General features: G+C 46.4%; 1 protein-coding gene and 1 long non-coding RNA gene across 3 annotated transcripts in view; one reads left to right on the forward strand and one right to left on the reverse strand.

The window, feature by feature from the left end:
- Nucleotides 1-577: 577 nt before the first annotated feature.
- INPP5D (inositol polyphosphate-5-phosphatase D) overlaps nt 578-16,640 on the reverse strand; it is a 45,367-nt gene continuing 29,304 nt past the window's right edge. Inside the window, exons 11-28 of one of the 2 annotated variants that reach the window (XM_031604975.2) lie at nt 16,144-16,246; nt 15,162-15,358; nt 14,240-14,357; nt 13,738-13,834; nt 12,634-12,772; nt 11,839-11,947; nt 11,604-11,692; nt 11,282-11,363; nt 10,075-10,164; nt 9,788-9,901; nt 8,613-8,695; nt 7,581-7,668; nt 6,707-6,856; nt 5,898-5,991; nt 5,544-5,651; nt 4,737-5,006; nt 2,301-2,877; nt 578-1,634 (exon numbers count right to left, since the gene is read on the reverse strand). In XM_031604975.2, coding sequence (XP_031460835.2) covers nt 1,632-1,634; nt 2,301-2,877; nt 4,737-5,006; nt 5,544-5,651; nt 5,898-5,991; nt 6,707-6,856; nt 7,581-7,668; nt 8,613-8,695; nt 9,788-9,901; nt 10,075-10,164; nt 11,282-11,363; nt 11,604-11,692; nt 11,839-11,947; nt 12,634-12,772; nt 13,738-13,834; nt 14,240-14,357; nt 15,162-15,358; nt 16,144-16,246 — 2,511 coding nt within the window. In that variant the 3' untranslated portion in view covers nt 578-1,631. Of the gene's footprint in view, nt 1,635-2,300; nt 2,878-4,736; nt 5,010-5,543; nt 5,652-5,897; nt 5,992-6,706; nt 6,857-7,580; nt 7,669-8,612; nt 8,696-9,787; nt 9,902-10,074; nt 10,165-11,281; nt 11,364-11,603; nt 11,693-11,838; nt 11,948-12,633; nt 12,773-13,737; nt 13,835-14,239; nt 14,358-15,161; nt 15,359-16,143; nt 16,247-16,640 lie in introns of both variants that reach the window. The other variant, XM_031604974.2, reaches the window with a different exon arrangement.
- Nucleotides 8,888-11,208, forward strand: LOC149916525 (uncharacterized). Its single transcript, XR_016469539.1, has 3 exons — nt 8,888-9,292; nt 10,814-10,955; nt 11,130-11,208. It is a non-coding gene; the product is annotated as an uncharacterized LOC149916525 (long non-coding RNA).

Here is a 16,640-nt window from a genome sequence, read left to right on the forward strand (position 1 = left end):
AGTTCTTCTGGTATTTGGAATAGAAAAGGGACCCCTCCCTCCCCCCCCCCTCAGGAACAGGGAAATGCCACAGGTGTTGAACTGTAGGAACTACACAGGAAAGATTCTGTAAAGATTCTGTTGAACAAAGCAAGAGGAGTGTAAGCTCATGGACTATCTAACCTACAGTGCAATGAGACAGCCAGACATCTCACTAACGGCGCCCTGAAAGCCCAAACTGCATGGGGGAAAATCCCTCTGTAAAAGCTTTGCACCTACACAGTGTCCTCTCCCACCCATTCTCCCAATTTCTAACCAATTCTCTCCTATCCCAGTACAATTCCTGTGCTCAGTATAAAAGCAAAGCTTTCTATACTCATACAATTAGGAACTGTACCTGCTAACAGGTGCCACAATGAGCCAGCCATACCCACAAAGGCTCAGTGCACACAGATGAATGCATCCCAGTGGCACTGCTGGAACAGCACTACTGCAGCCTCCCAGCACACCTCAGTGCAGTCGGTGTTCCTTTGGGGCATGACCTACTGATAGCACCAAAGTGAAGCTGGCAGGCAGCTCTGAATTCGCAGCAAAGAAGGATCAGAAAAGTGACTATTTTATTATTTTTAAGTAATCAACATGAAAACAAGAGCAATGATTAAGTCACAAACAGGCATTGCCTAATTGTAACCACCGCATTAATACTTGACACGAATATAACAGAAATCACAATTATGTTAACGTTATTCATTCTCCAACGATGAACAAAAGTGTACGGTAAGGTCAGCATTAATCTATTAACAATGCTACAGAACCAGCCAGCCAGTGTCCTCCAAGAACAGAGTGCTTGCCATAGGGAAGGCTGGGATGGCTGCCTCCGCATCCGGCAGCTATACTCCTGTGCTGAATATAGACCTTGCCTATTCCTTCCCATTTCTGCACGTAGTTCTGACATTTCCCTTTGTTTCTTAGGGGTATAAAAACACTATCTGCTAGAAAAAAAAAAAAAGTGGGGTGGGAAAAGGAGCTACTGTGCCAAGGGCCAGCCCTCACTCTCTGCATGGATGCACAGATGCAGCCTGCAAGCTCACACAAGAGGCAAAGCTGGCTCCAGTGGCAGTGTGTGACATTCATCAATATCTGTTATTAAAACGCTTTTCCCACCCTCCCCTAACTCCCTACTGCACAGATTTGGCATATTCTGGAGCTGTACCGCTTTCAGAATGCTTTCTTTTACATATCACTCTTTATTTAGGAATGCTGCAACACGGAACAAAAGAAAATTGCCTTTGTAAAAAAGGGGTTCTTTAAATACACCCCCCCCCCTTCCATCTCCTGGTCCTCACACCGTACCTTCCTCTTTTTCCAAAACATTTACTAATGCGTGTGCTTAGCCACCTGCCTCTTAATGGGAGTACCAAAGTGACAGAAGGCTAACTTGTGTTGGTGGTCCTGGCCCCTCTTGGTCTGAGAAACACAGGTTAAACTTCTCAGCTAGAACACTTTCATTATCATAGAGAGATACACTCTCAGAAATAAAGACCCCCAGTCTCTGTAGAACCAGACCAGAGGTTTTCAGTGCGAACAAAGCGGTAATCTCCATCTTTCTTCCCATCAGGTCTCCTCCCAGAGTGCCATCTGCCACGCTGCTTTCACTGTAGAGACAAGAGAAAGACATCAGCTTGTCTACTGCCAGTTCTGTGAGTTCTTATGGAGAAAAAGAACAACCTTACAGCTCACTAAAGTGGGCTCTCTTTGCGTTCCGAACCCACTTACTAAGATACCTCTTACTTTTCATCTAGCTCATGACTTGCTGAAAAAAAAACCCCAACCAGAAAACCAGCCCAGAAAAGCTGGTGTGGGATTATTCCTGCGCAGCAATGTTTTTGAAGAAGCTGTTACTGGCGTTTGCCAAAGATAAGTATGTTTAATTATCCTTCTGTTAATTGCAGCAAAGCAAACCTATCGGTGTGGTTTCATGCTGTCAGGCCAAGTTTGGACATTCTCAGAAACTACGAAGTATGCACCAAAGAAGCAACAACAAAGTAGCTGACTACTTGCATTGCTCTTCTGGCCATCAGGCTTCAGGGTCCCAGGAGCAACTCAAACTCCGTGCAGAACTCAGGCTACAGTTTCACAACGTGACATCTGCAGCATGAAGAAACTCACACCCCCTGCTCTGTGAGCCCCATACGTTTGTGGGACTGTGCTCTGAGTTTGCTCAGGAAACACAGAAGGAAGCCAGCGCTACTCTCATAGCTTTTTTGGTCTGACACCACAGCCTACAGACTTCCCTCCCCTCGCTCCCACAAGGCACACACCGGTGTGGTCGTCCTGCTGAGCGGTCCCTCTTCTATCCGATGCTTGCCGGCGTGCGGCAGTTCAGAACTGTCCCTGTAGTCTCGGCCCTTGGAGCTCTGCATGTCCAGCACTGCCCGGCTCTTGGAGGGCAGGGGCGGCCTGCTGAGCTGTCCTTGGACACCCGGGCTGACCTCAGATCTCAATGGCTTGACCGATTTTTTGAGCAGCGCTGAGTTTTCGGACGACGCAGCCACCTTCGGTTTGCCTTGAGTCTTTTCGCCCATATTCTTTTCTTCAGACTGGCTGGAGCAGGTGTAGGAGCGAAAGCGCTGCGTGGGGACCAGGAAGGGCGGCGATGGCTGTTTGCTGGAGCTTTTGCTGCTCTCTGGCTCCTGTGACTTCGTGAGGTGAAAGCTCTGCTCAGGCAGTGGCAGCTGCTCTTTTCGCGAGGCCCTGGGGTAGTCCTGCTCTTTCTTTGGTGCTGCCTTGCCCTTAGAGGCTGTATAACCATACAGAGGGTTCTCAAACATCTCCGGCTTTTGCTGTCCCTCTTCTTGAAGCAAAGGCTCTGCTGTGTTCTTCCCCAGGTCAGGTGGCCTGCAATCATCGAAGCATTGTAAAAAGGAGGCTCGTAAAGTGCAAGCGAGAAGCATGATTGAAAAAGAAACTAAAGTGGAGATGAACATGATAAAATTATACTGCACAAATGAGTAATGGGATAAAAGTTAACCTTGGGGGGAGATAACAGAACAGTGCATCCTTGTTTCTTTCTTTCTTTCTTTCTTCTTTTTGTGGTTGTTTGTATAATCTCTATTATTACCATGACAGCAGAATGCAGATAGACATGGTGCTGTACAACCTCCATGCTGGACTACAGTCTTATCAAAGTGACATTTGGCTTTTCTTTAAACAGAGATAAGATACTGATCCAACCTGTACCCAGTGCTTCAGTGGCTCTGCAACATACACAAATCTCAATTAAAACATTAATAACAATCTTCAGAACTGGCAGGGAGGATTTAAATGGCTGTCTGGACAGTTAACATAAAAGCTAACATCATGCTGGATCAGTACAACTAGGTCAATCTCCTGCTACCAATGTCACATGGTATTCCTAAGGAAGGGATAAAATGCTTTGATGCACCCAAATGAATCACAGAATGGCTTAGGTTGGAAGAGACCTTAAAAATCATCCAGTCCCAATCTCTGCTGTGGGCTGGCTGCCCCCCAGCAGCTCAGGCTGCCCAGGGCCCCATTCAGCCTGGCCCTGAGCACTTCCAGGGATGAGGCAGCCACACTTCTCTGGGCAGCAGTGCCAGGGCCTCACCATTCTCAGAGTAAAGAATTTCCTCCTAACATCTAATCTAGATCTGCAGTCTTTCAGTTTAAAGCCGTTCCCCCCCTGTCCTATCTCACCCATGTAAAAATCCAGTCCCTCTCCTGCTTAGAAGCTCAATCTATAAGTAATATAAGCACAACATGTAAGTAGAAGCTATACAATGCAGGGTGAGACAACCTCTGTGCATTTACAGCTGCATCCTTTGAATTAAGGCTGGAAAGAGAGCGCAGTTGTGCAATGGGACAAGGACAATTCTGTGGGTTTTGTATGGCTTCACCTGATCTGGGAAGTCTTTCCTCTGGGCTTAAAAGGTTGTCCACAATATCACTGGACAGAGGGCTAAAAGGCACATGTTCCTGGGTGTGTTCAGCTGAGTTGTGTTCCTTGCTTCAAGCTATTTTCTAGAAGTCACCATATGCAGGATCAGATTGCTGAGAGCGTGGTGAAGGTTGTCAGGCTCTGTGACTGTGACTGTGGCTGTGATTTCTGCAAGTTCTGGCTTACACTGTGCTGAATACATTGAGATCTTCACTCCAGCCCAGACTCAGAAAGCAGCTGTCACTACAAAAAGATCTGGAATAGGGATGCAGACCACATACAATCACTAGGGTGGGGTGGCCTCATCAGCTGACTAACTTGTTAAGGATATTTTGAGGTGCTGAGTGGAAATTCTGCAACAAGACCTGTGATGGATGCAGGCACAGCTGCAGCAAGCTGCACATCTGCATAGCATTGAGGTAGAAATGCAGGTGAAGTACTTCACACATGACATGTGAAGGAGCTCTCCTTCCCATCACTGAAAAGCTCATTTCTTCCCTTTTCTCCCCTTCCATTTCATCAGCTCTGTTTTTTTCCTCCTTTCTAGAGCCCTGCTTGTAGAAAACCCAACATATACATACAGCTCTGGTTTTCCTTTCACCAAAGTCTGAGAAACTATGACATTCGATTGAGTATCTGATGCCTACACGTGTGACCTTCTCTTATCTTTATTTAATCCTAGAGATGAAAGGCTGATAGAACGTGCTGCCCCTTGAACTGTTCAAATGGAGAATGAAACAGTGGCTGCAGAACAACAGGAAAGAAGGGCACTACCCCAGAGCAGAAGGCAAACACTCACAGGTGCTCCTGACTCCTATTACAGATGCTTCTGTTCACTGGAGTCTGCAGAGATGGTTTTGGAGACAGAGGGGACAAGGAGGGCGATGTGGAGGATGACTCTCTCTGTCCCATGACAGAGCTGCTGTCTTTGGGCTGCTGCTCGTAGTTCCAGAGAGAGGATGGCTGGTCTGGTGATGGTGCCTGCTTCATCTGGCTGGCAGCAAATGGTTGCTGAGGAAAACCAGCCATCCCCAGGTAGTTGGGGTTGCTGATGTCTGTGGGAGCGCAGCTGCTGAAGAGAAGAAACACTGTTAGAAAGATGTGTGCACAAATGCATGTGTATTCTGTCGCTCTGCCAGCCACTGAGGAGTTAGTGCCCACTGATTGCTTTGATTCAATACCACCCACTGGGATTATTACCGATACTTTTGTCGCTGTTGTTTCAGAACCAGAGAGCAAGTAGGAGTCCTGTTCGCACCTCCCTCCCCTGGGACACCGAGAGGAAGCAGCTGGGTCAAGGATACCTCCTCCAGCCCCACGTTTCCATCTCCAGGCTGCAGAGAGCGCTAGCACTCAGCTTCTGCAGCCACGTGGAGGGGCAAACAGGGCTCTTAAAGGGCCCGGAGCTCAGCAGCTGCAGCAAGTCGGCTCCAAGCAAAAGAGGCAGGGAACAGCGCTAGGCAACACTGCACAGCGTAGGAAGGTGCTGCTGAAACGGCAGGAGACATTTGGCCTCTCGAGGTGGACCCAGACAGACTTGCAGGCAGAAGGCAGGTTGAGCACAGCATCCTGCCACAAGCTGGCAGAGGCAAAGCCATCAGATTACCGTAACATATCTTCCTTTGCCAGGCTGTCTGGAGAAGAGGAAGCATTCCCCCTATAGCGAGCAATGGCTGCAGCCTCTTTGGCCATCAGATGAGTAGACTTTGATTTTCTGTTGGAAATAAAAGGGCCCCTTCTAAGGTGAAGTGTAAATGCAGTGCAAGGGCCCAGTCTGACTGAGGCATTCTCATCTTTTGGAGCTTTGGATACAGAAGCACTGACCAGTCCAGGCCAGAGGGCCACACAGTCAGCTCCCCAGCATTCACCATTCCTATTAAATCCATTCCCACAGCAAGCCCTGCTCCACATGTATTGACCAACTTGTTATCTGTGGCTGACTTACCCATTTGCCCTTTACCTGCTAAGCTGATCGCTGTCTTTGTTCAGCTCTAAGTTGTTCATGTTCTTTGGTTTCTGCCCAGCAATTTCATCACGTTCAATCTTGACAAAATCTGTAGGAGAGAAAAGGCAGAGCCAGAATGTTGGGCAGCTCCACAGTCTGGTTTCCCAAGTTTTCTGTATTAGTGCTGAATTAAGGCAGTGTGTATCAAAACGACAGGGAGCTGGTTCTAAACAGTCATTGCTATCATGTTTTCAAGTGCCTACTACTGCATATCAAGTTTTTTTTTGTATAAGAAAGTGTCTGTCCTGAAATAGAACCAAAGGTTGTGATCCCCCAAACAGTCACATACACATCATTTTACCATCAAGAGTACATGCCATGAGGCTGCATTGGTATTCTGAAAGAGAACAGCAGGCAGCAAGATGACCATAAGAAAGGTTTGCCATCTTTTAGCTGAAAAACTGCTCTGTAAGAACCACACGTGCTCTTTGCAGATGCTTCCCAAGGTGACTGGATCAGGGACAGCTTCAACACTTTACCATATAGCCACTGCAAGTGGAGATAAGGTATCACCATTCAATAAAATCAGTATCAGTGACAGACAGGGGGCTCTCTCAGTCTGCCAAACTTTCTTGAATGATAAAAAACACAAATGCAACTGCTGTGTCTTCCTGAAAGAGTACAGGTATACCCTTGGGAATTAACAATACATCATCTTGCTGACAGCAAAAGAATTGCAAGGATAATTTTCAGTTCCTTGACAGTTGTTTTTCAGGATGGAAATACTCTACAGTGAACATTATAGAGATGATCTAGTTCCTTACCATACAGTTTCTCTCTTTGTTTTCCTTGTGATGTTTGTAACTTGATTTCACCTTGGAAGACCCCTGTTTTCTCACCATGGTGTGTCAGCACAGTATGGATAGGAACTAAGGATTCTGTTGCTTCTATTCGCAGGGCAATGCAGCCTTCCCCTAGAGGATAACAAGGAATAAGCCCAAAACTGAGGAAAAAAGCACTGAAACCCCTTTGTCTTGTCAGTCATCTACACCTGTGCAGAAAGGGCTGAGATTACTGGGAGGGACCTGTTCTGGATCACTGTAAGGACTGTGATACCTCTTGGGCTATTTCACACATGTATGAAGGATTTGGGCATTCCAGACATCAGCAGGACTGCAGGGTTCTGAGCTTCCATTACTGGTAAGGAAAACTGAAGCCTGATACTGTTATGTGAGTTAATGAGATTTCAGCACAGAGCCTTCTCTGGGCAAGGTGTGCAGTCACTGGCTCATAGAATTTGGAAGCAAGCAGTACTGACAAGGACTTTTCAGTAGCCAGGAGAAATGTATCAAGTAAGTGCAAGTGAAATAGGATTTTCATGTTCCGATTAAACCCGTTTATACAGACTGACTCCTGCTTTAATTCCCACAGCGTGCTTTCTTTTTAAGCCACTGGTATTTAAGGGCTGGTAAAGCTTACGCAGATTGACGACTTTCATTCACAGACCTCAAATCATCATTACTTCATAAAATATTGCCCGGAATGTATTTTTGTATGCATTGAGTTCTAAATCAGAAGTCAGAGCATCATAGATGTTCAGTCTATAGTAGTTAGTTCTGTTCTCTCCCACTCTTTCAGCGATTTAGGAAAATCTAAGTCAACTTTGACTCATCCAGAACTTTAGAGCTAAGCACTTACCATAAGATTCATCACTGTCTGATGACTTAATGCTGATCAGGATGTGTTGATCCAGAAGGTATTCTGGGTCTGAAATAATTGGAGTCAGCTGCAAAGACAAGTTAATGTAGGTCACTACAAAGGGCGATCTACATGAACAAAGTTCTCCCTACTCCTCAGTTCCAGGTGAGCAAAATTCAGCTGGACAGAGCTGTGAGGACACCATGTAACGCCCAGGCTCAGCCTCTTCAGTGGTGTGTGGAGGTCTGTGGCAGGATGTTACACTTCTAGAGTCCCCTCTCCTCCTACCCAGCATGGCAGCCAGGATTCTACAGGCAAAACACTCCTGTTGGGCTCAGCCGCGTTCTTCTCCTACAGTGCAGGAGCGAAAATTGCTCTGGGAGGAAGTGATCTGCTCTCTGATTATAGCCTGTTCCCAAAAATCTGTCTGTTACCATCACTTTTTGTAGAGTCAGCAGTTCTTTTGGGCTATTTGGAAAGGTACTGACGTGCATATTTACGCCACATACAGCAGCTCTGGCAGTTCTACTAGCTCTTGCCACGCCAGGAAAAGGAGAACAGCTCCCATCTCAGGGAATGGATACAGAAGCACAGAACGCTCCCTTTGGCCACTGATGGTATTTTTAACACAGGCAAAAAATACTTTGGTAAGTTTTCACAGAAACACCACGAAAAAAAACTTTATCTGACTTTATCTGGCTTTTTGTCTCACTAAAAAGGTGAGGAAAAATGTCATGCTCCTGAGTGACCTAATCATGCCAGCAAAATTCTTGGTACAGATAGAAGCATACTGGCAGGAAAGTCCTTTCTTTCTTACAAGCTGTTTGTCTTAAGTCCATTCTGCATTCTTACAGGCTCTTTTGGGTGAAAACATGACAGCGATATTTCTGAAAATGTTTGCATAAGAAAAAGATTGGGGGTTGGACTTGATGGTCTCTTGAGGTTCCTTCCAACCCCTGCAATTCTGGGATGGATGTAATGTTGCTTAGCAAAGCGGAAGGCTCCTCTTCCATGTGGATGCTCCCAGTTTACCTTTGGAAGAGCATCCACAAACTTGACCACAAGCTCCCCTTCACTTCCGTCCTCATTTTCTCCTTCCTGGCTCTTTACAAAGCCTGCAAAGGGATGAGAAAAGAGTTCACCAGACAACAGACAGCAAGAACTTGGATACAAACCCTTTTCAGATGCTGGATCTCCAAAATGCTAGCCGTTACTTTCCCACTTGGGCACAGGTTTTAAAAGCCTTAAGAAGTTCAATGTTTGCACTTTGGCTGAATGTTTACATTGTAAATTTACAAGTGGCCTTAATGGGGCATCGTTACATAGTTCTATTTTACAGTTAAACTTGGCACTGAAAAGCTCAGTGCACCCATGGGCTGTAGGATAAGAACATGACAGCTCTTCCTACGCCACTCAAGATAGCACACTTTTGAAATTCTAATTTAAGATTTGCAATACACTGTTTCCATAGAAATGTATGCAAATTTTGGTACAGCCAAAAAAAATAATCTTTTATGGAACTGTCTTTGACACAGCTCTCTGACACGCGACAAAGTGATGAAGCATACACCGAAGGCACGCTGTCCCACTTAGAAGAGCAGTCCTGTGATGGGAATCACTTAAAAAAAAACAGAGTAAGGGCATATAGGCTTGTGTTACATAAACAGCTCGGCCCTGCAGCATGGGGACAGAGGACAAAATACGTGGCTCTGGTAGGTACACAGTCCAAGTCACAGAACCCTCACACCCTTTCTTCCTTTCTCTTTAATCTGATCTTCTGATTTATTCTTTTCAGACCATGAGAATCGTATTATTTTTATTAGCTCAAAGCAGATGCTTTATTTTGAAAGCAATTGATCACTTGGAGCAGGCATGGCTAAGAGATCGAGCAATCATTTGCCAAGTAGAGCTTTTCTGTGTGCAGAAGCAAAAAAAACATGTTTCTCTTCAAGGAAAAGATGATCAGGTTGCCAGACATGATGGAAGAAATGGCAAAAGGTCTTAAGCATGGATTATAGGTGTTAGTATGATGGATAGTATAGGATAACTTGCAGAATACAACACATCCCTAGCACATCCTTTTTTTTTTTTTTTTTTTTTTTTGCCTTGACTTACACAGCTGTTTGTTCAGGTCAAAACAAGAAGGGAAATCAATCCAAGCAGGCAGCAGACCTTGACAGAAGGAATAAGGATGGGCAAACCCTTACTTTCTAAGCAGCTGGAGTGAAACTCAATGTAGAACTTGGTCTGAGACTTGGTCTTCAGCGTAGCGAAGCAGTGCAGGAACTCTATCTCCCCTTGGGTGTTCATGTACTTGGAGTCTAGGAAAGAGAAGAGAAATAAGTACATGTGTAACAGGAGACAGAGAGAGGGCATTTTCGAGTTCACTCTTAAGGAATCAGCTTTTTCTTTCAACATACACAACATGTTGTGTTTTATATCCACAAACACGTGTGCAAGGCAGCACAGCACGCGTGCCCTCGGTCTGACTAACCGTTCTTTGAAACAAACTGTGAGGTCACTCCCACTTCAAAGGTGGCAAAGACAGGGCTGTGGTCACTGGTGGTGATGTCGGTGGTGCAGCCTGCCAACAGCAAAGGGAGATGGTTACTGCCCAGTGATTCCCCATTGGGATCACTGAAGTAGCAATGCTGTTTGATAATTTTCCAGAAAATGTAAGTGGAGCTGTGCTACCTGCCTCTAGTCTAACGTATTTATACATAATCTCATGTTAGTGTATAGGAATGTAACGCTTTTGTCAAAATACATGAAGATCTGGTGAATAGACAAAACTTTACTATATCATTTTGCAAGCAACTGCCAACACAGGTTTCCCCAAAACAGAAAGCACCCGTAGTGCTTTTGGTGCATCTGCAAGGTGCACAGCTCCGAAACGTAGCTGTTATGGCCCAAGATTAGCAGTGGGGTGAGCAGTGTCTAGGAACTGTCTAAGCACATTCCCAGTTCCAGCAAGCCCAGCTCGTTGAGCAGAACAGGAACAGCCAGATGCCATCCTTACAGAGGTACTTATTTAATAGCACATTGCATCAACAGGGGCTGCTTGATCAGATCAGCCCAGCTCATCCCTTAGGAGATGCCTACAGCCCCCATTCCAACCCCATACATAGGAAATCAACCCACATATTTAGAACTACACATAGTCAATGAAATTTCAGGAACTAATATCTAGGTCTTAATTAAACAGGTCTTGCGTGTTTCCCTCTTCCCTACAGCAGACTTTTCTGAAGCTCTCTGCAAGAAAAGGAACAGGCAAGCACTTGGTACCATGCAATCCTGCAGGATTGTGAACTGATAGAAGTTTGCAGCTCCAGCTCTGCAGGCTGAGCAAAGGGTCTGTCCTGCTGGCACCACTGGGTAAGGAGCTCCTGGTGGTAACCACACAGGGGAAGTGCAGTCGTTGTTGCCAAGAAATAACTGGTGTAAAGGGATCCTGCAGTGTAATCTAAAGCTGAACAACTACAGCTGTGTGAGTGGTATTCTGCATATAAAAGTATAGCAGAATTAATTCTTAACTTTGTATGGTTACAGGCAAAGAGATTTGGCTCTGGTCTGCCTGGTTTAACACGAGGTCCCTCTATGCTGAGTGCCTGGCAGCGCTGGGAGATTCCTACAGACTCTGCTCTGAATCATTTCCGTTTCAGACTGATGGCTTTGCTATCTACAAGCTGTTATCTACCCACCATAGGACTGACACACAACGTGCACCATGGGGTATGATTTCCAGAGCACTCGATCACACCATGATGGCAAATTGTACTTCATCTGCAAACAAGAAAAAGGGAGAACTGATGTCAAGAAGAAGTGAAAGGACATTTTCACAAAAGAAAAGAAATTCACTTGCCCAAACGCTAAAGATTTGTGTCAAATCTTTTTGTCTGCAATGTCCTTTCAAAAAGATCTGAGTGTGGAAAATGGAGAGGTTGGTTTGGGTCACTTTGTTCAGTAGGGGGTACTTTCCCAGCTCTGCTGTATACTTCAGAAGGAAAATCAGATTTCACCTACCCCTGTTGCTTTCTGCTTGGTGTAAGCATACTTCTCTCGGGTCCCTCTTTCAAAACGGTAGGTGGGAGCAAAAGTAATCTCTTCTTCCTCTAAAATAGAGAGACAGCTGTGTTACAGCCCAGCCTATTGAGAACCCCCACGGGGCAGGGCAAGCACTGCTCTGGATGCCCCACACTTCCAGCTGAGGAAGGTGCTGGGAATGGGAGAGGAACCCGCTGCTGAACCAGAGCCTTACCAAACTGCAGGAACACCTTGTGGTCCTTTCTCTCTATGAGAAGCTGGTCGAAAGCCAGCAGCTCCGGATATTGCTGCTGCCTGATCTTCTGGATAATATTCTCTGCTTCCTGCCAACAGGGAAACAGCAGAGCTGCAGATGATGTAAGACCTTCTTTGAAATGCTCCCTCACGGGTAAGCCAGCAAATGCTCCTGAGCAGTTCCACGGAGCCATACAGCTCATCACCTCCCCACTTTCCATTTACTGGAAGGCCCCAACCTTTGCTACGTGGCTGAGCATTTCTCTGTCAGAACTGGCATTAAAACGTTCACTTATCTGCTGCGTGAGCATGCACACACACACAAACACATGGACTGTCAGCTTCACACCAGCACTGAGCTCGCTGTTGTCTCCTGCTCACTGAAGTCTGACCAGCATATAGTATGGCTAGCCTGTTTCTGAGACCCTGTAATGAGCCACTTAAAGCTACTCCAACAGAGCAGAAGGGCAGCCTCTGCACCTAGCCCTTCAGAGACAGATGCTCATTCACATGGGGAGTGGAGTGATGGAAGTTTGTGGAAGCAAAACTGGAGCAGCAGTGTCAGGTGGCATTCCTGGGTACACCCAGGATCCATTCATTCCCAAAGGGGATTTCCTTACTCTTCCTCAGCTGGTGTCACACTGTACCTAGGGAATCCCTTCTGCCTCCCCTCTTTCTGCCACTTTTTATGTCACGTTGCTCTAGATTAGAAAAAGAGAGTGCTTCTATAGCAACATCATGTTTTGTCTCCGCAGGGATCCGTGCAGTCCCTAACCGTTGGGGGCTGCTCCACGCGGTAGTTCAGGTCTCCCAGCCAGAAGAGATGAGTAAAGCGATGAGTGATGTTAAACGGACTCAGTTTCTTATCTCCCAGCGTCAGGAAGCGCAGGATGCTCGTGTAGTTCTGGTTGCGTCTGTCAAGACAAGAAACATCTGCCTGACATCCTAAATTGCCGTGCAATTTCTAAATGCCTGGGCTGGCAGAGGATGCTGCTTTGCCAGGCAGAAACTGATCTGGCTCAACATCCAGAGAAGAGCAGCTCTGAAGCAGAGCACTTGCCATCCCTCCCTTACTCTGCACCTTGGGGACGGGAGAGCTGGGGGACACAAGGGCAGGGGCATATCCTGACTGCTCTGCCCTGGGTGACAGATTGTTTTGAATCAAAAGGATCAAAAGCTGTTCCAAAGCCACTTTTCCTGCCTCCTAGGGTTGTGCTTTTTTGAGCTGCGTGCCCTACAAACCCACCATTACACTGTTGCCTTCAGCTTTCAGCAGCAAACACATAACTTGACTTTGGCAGCTATTCAGGCACTGGGGAACTCTTTCATAGAAATTAACTCAATCGGTGGAAGACCTAGAGCAGAAATCCCATGCCATGTGCTTTCTGGGTCCTGCACCCAGTAAAGATGGCACAGCCAACTTCCTCATTTCAACTCTTCTTTGCTTTCAAGACCATTCCTTCTATCTGCTCCAGCTCTTCCCAGCAGGGGCACAGAACTCCAACCAATGTCAAGATCTCTTCCTTCCAGCCCTCTGCTGCACAAAGCCTAGTCTGTGGAGATTCATTTCACGGCTCAGCACAGAGAATTAGCCACCATGGAGATAATTCCCTGTATTCCTCACAGCACGTTCACCCTAACAGGATCTTTCTCAGCTGTGCCCCAGGGTGCAGCACAGTTCCTATGCTCACAGGACTCCCTACAGTGAGGAGACAGCACCCTTCAGTGCATTATTCCTGGATGGGAATGGCCTTCCTACATTTAATGCATTTTCAGGACTTGGAAGACAGGCCTGCAGCTGTCTGGTGGGCCCTCTTTCATGGCTCAGTTTCACCCAATGGCTCAACATCCTCTTGGGAGAGAAGAGGACATATTTTACCTGTGTTTCTTTTCACTTCCTGAAGTCAAATGGCTGTTAACAAACCCAAAGGAGGTTCCATTAAACATGAACGACACCCCCACAGCTCCTTTATTACCTGGAAAAAGATAAGCCAAAAATGTCAAGAAATCAATCCACCTCCAGACTGAGTCTAGCAAAGATAAAGAAACACCGAGTGCATCTTGAGTGAAGGATGGAGAAATCAGTTGACTTAATCAGCACAGAAAGAATTAGTAGATGCCGCATACAGCATGGTAACAAATCTTCAGGAGGATATGAAAGAACATCAGTTGAAGTGAAAGAAATGCCATTTCCTTGTGAAACCCAAAAAAGAGCAATAGCATGGCCAAAGGCATTTGCTGGGAATATACAAGCTAGGCATGCACACACACAGATTTCCTCTCTTACAAGGTAAGATACAGTCAGTCTTCTGTCTCCAGGATGGGACTGGCATGGACTGAGCACATGTCAGCCCTTTGGGTTAGCTGGATCTGCTCCTTACCCAGTGTGTTGGCAATGCCTGTCTTCACGTTGTCTGTGCAGATGTGGCTGATCCGGTTCTCATGTTCTGGCTTGGCCAGTACAACAATCCTGATATTCCAGAGGGTATGGATTGCTATCTGCAGGGATGGGAAGGTCAGGGCTTACATTTCTGCACAGATCTGCAAGCTGTGCTATAATTGCAGCTTTCTTGACTTCTTCTCTTAGCACTTTCCTGCAAAGATTTTCTTCCTGTGCTTGGAATCTGTCACTCAGTTATTTAATCAAAGGTGGGAGGAAGGGCCTAGCTATTTTCTACTGCTATTTTCTAGTTAGTCTTTGAATTGCTTTGCTTGCACAAAATACAGTTTCCCAATCACCATGACAGTTATTAATAAAAGCCCTGCTCTCCTTTGGCCTTCCAAGTATGTTTAGATGTGTTTCTTACCATTTCTGAACTAAGAAATGTCCAAGCCTGGTCTCAGTAAGGCTCAAGGTTTGTGTTTGTTTGTTTTTAATGAGGGTGCCTATGTGCTGTTACATCCTGGCTTGGAAGTGCAGCAGCCAAGGGTGAGATCTAGGCTACAGCTGGCTCAGGAAGTTTTAGACTCCTTCCTTATGAAAGTCAAAACACCATCACCATTCGACTCTAGTGCTCAGCAGCTGCCCCTTGCTGGCAGGCTGGAGGCAGGGCAGCAAGGTGCTTTGGTCAGAGGGACACTCTCTGCAGCAACACATCCTTCAGCCAGCTCCAGGAGAGGATGCTGTGGAGTCCACAGGCAGATTTGGTTTGCTCTCCCTTAGCCAAATGTGATGACAATAAGGGGAGGGAAGGGGAGGAAGCGTAGGCAAAATGCTATTTATTCTTCTGCCTCTTTTATTGGCACAACATGTGCTCTCCTCGTATGCCTGAGCTATGTGCAACGACTAGAATAACTCCTCACCACTTTGAAGCTGATGCTGGTGATTTCCTGCAGGGATTGTCTCAGGGTCTCCAGCCATTCCTTCTCTCCTTGGGGATCCTCCTGAGTGCCAATGACGTAGATGTCATGAGGAATGTAGTCAGCAGTGTCATCTCGGGTCTTCCCCTGTCCCTTGGAGAGAAACCACGAGGTGATCTTCTTTGGGGGAGGAGCAGCACCTTTTATTAACAGATCAAACACCAGAGTAAGTCAGTGTATGCTCAGCCAAACCCAGGACATGGAAAACTCATAAATACACACAAGGGGATAGAAACTATAAGCTTCCCATTCACTTTGTCCAGTACCAGGTTCCTGTCAGCCAGGGCAGAATATTCTAAGGTGATGAAGATGTCAAACCCACCTGATGCTGTGATGAGGAGAGGCTCTGACCATCCTCCTTGTTTTATTAGCTTACCAAGGCCAAGGTTAGCTGAGCATAAGGGCTGCTTTCCTGGCCTGCCTTCACCTTACCCATCAATTATGAATGAGCTCAAACAGCTGAGTTCACAGCATTGAAAAGGATTCTTCTCCACAGATGGGAAAATTAACTCAAAATTCCACTGTCCTCAGCTACACCCTGCTCCTGTTCTCTAAATATCACAGACACTCTGCTTGTTTTCGAGGCTTTCCACAAGCAGTCCCTAGTCAGGTGGCATGCAGTTATTGGATGGGACAGATAATGGTGTGGACTACTGCACCAGCTTTGTGCAAACCACGATTTCCTATCACTGGAAGAATCTTTCAGCACCCATGAGGGCCAGCTATATGATTGTGTGACATGGAAAGTATCAAACCACACACGAGAATAAGCCTAGAGATAAGCTTCCTCTCTTTCTGTCTCACTGGAAGACCCTGGCATATGGATCTGCTACTGAACACAGTGTGTGGCCCTGTCGTGGCAGGAGAGCACAGCACATTGTGGTGGAAGTCTGAAGGAATGCCCATGTCAGAAGGGAGCCCATACCCATATTCCAGGTTCCAATGAAGACAGTGATCATATCAGGCTCTGGTTGCTCGGAGTGTTTATTCTTCATCTGCTGCAGAAGCTGGCAGAACCCTTCTCTCTTCTAGACAGGGAGGAGCAGAGACAATTAATAGGATGCGTAACTCCAAGAATACAACCTCCTGAAAAACCAGCTGGGCCAGGAAACTCCCAGCACACTTGGAGGGCAGATTACCTCCCCACCATCCTGAAACCTTCAAAGAGGCTCTCCTTCCTGTGGTACTTTCTTAGGCTCTTAGCTTGTCCATTACTTTGATGAGTGCTGAGCCAGCCAGAAGGAAGCCTAGGCTTCCCTCCTGTTTGTTTTTAGAAACCTTTCTGCAGCTGCAAAAGGTCAGACTCTTCTTTGCCTCTCTCACTTCTTGCTGATTGTCTGTTCTGCTCCTGCCTCATTGACATCACCAAGGCATGTCTGCCCTCTCCACTATCTCCCTGTGCAGTGTCTATTTTTCCATTTT

Source organism: Phasianus colchicus, chromosome 10 (genome assembly GCF_987193195.1).
Source record: "Phasianus colchicus chromosome 10, bPhaCol1.hap1.1, whole genome shotgun sequence".
In the NCBI taxonomy this organism is placed as follows: Eukaryota; Metazoa; Chordata; class Aves; order Galliformes; family Phasianidae; genus Phasianus; species Phasianus colchicus.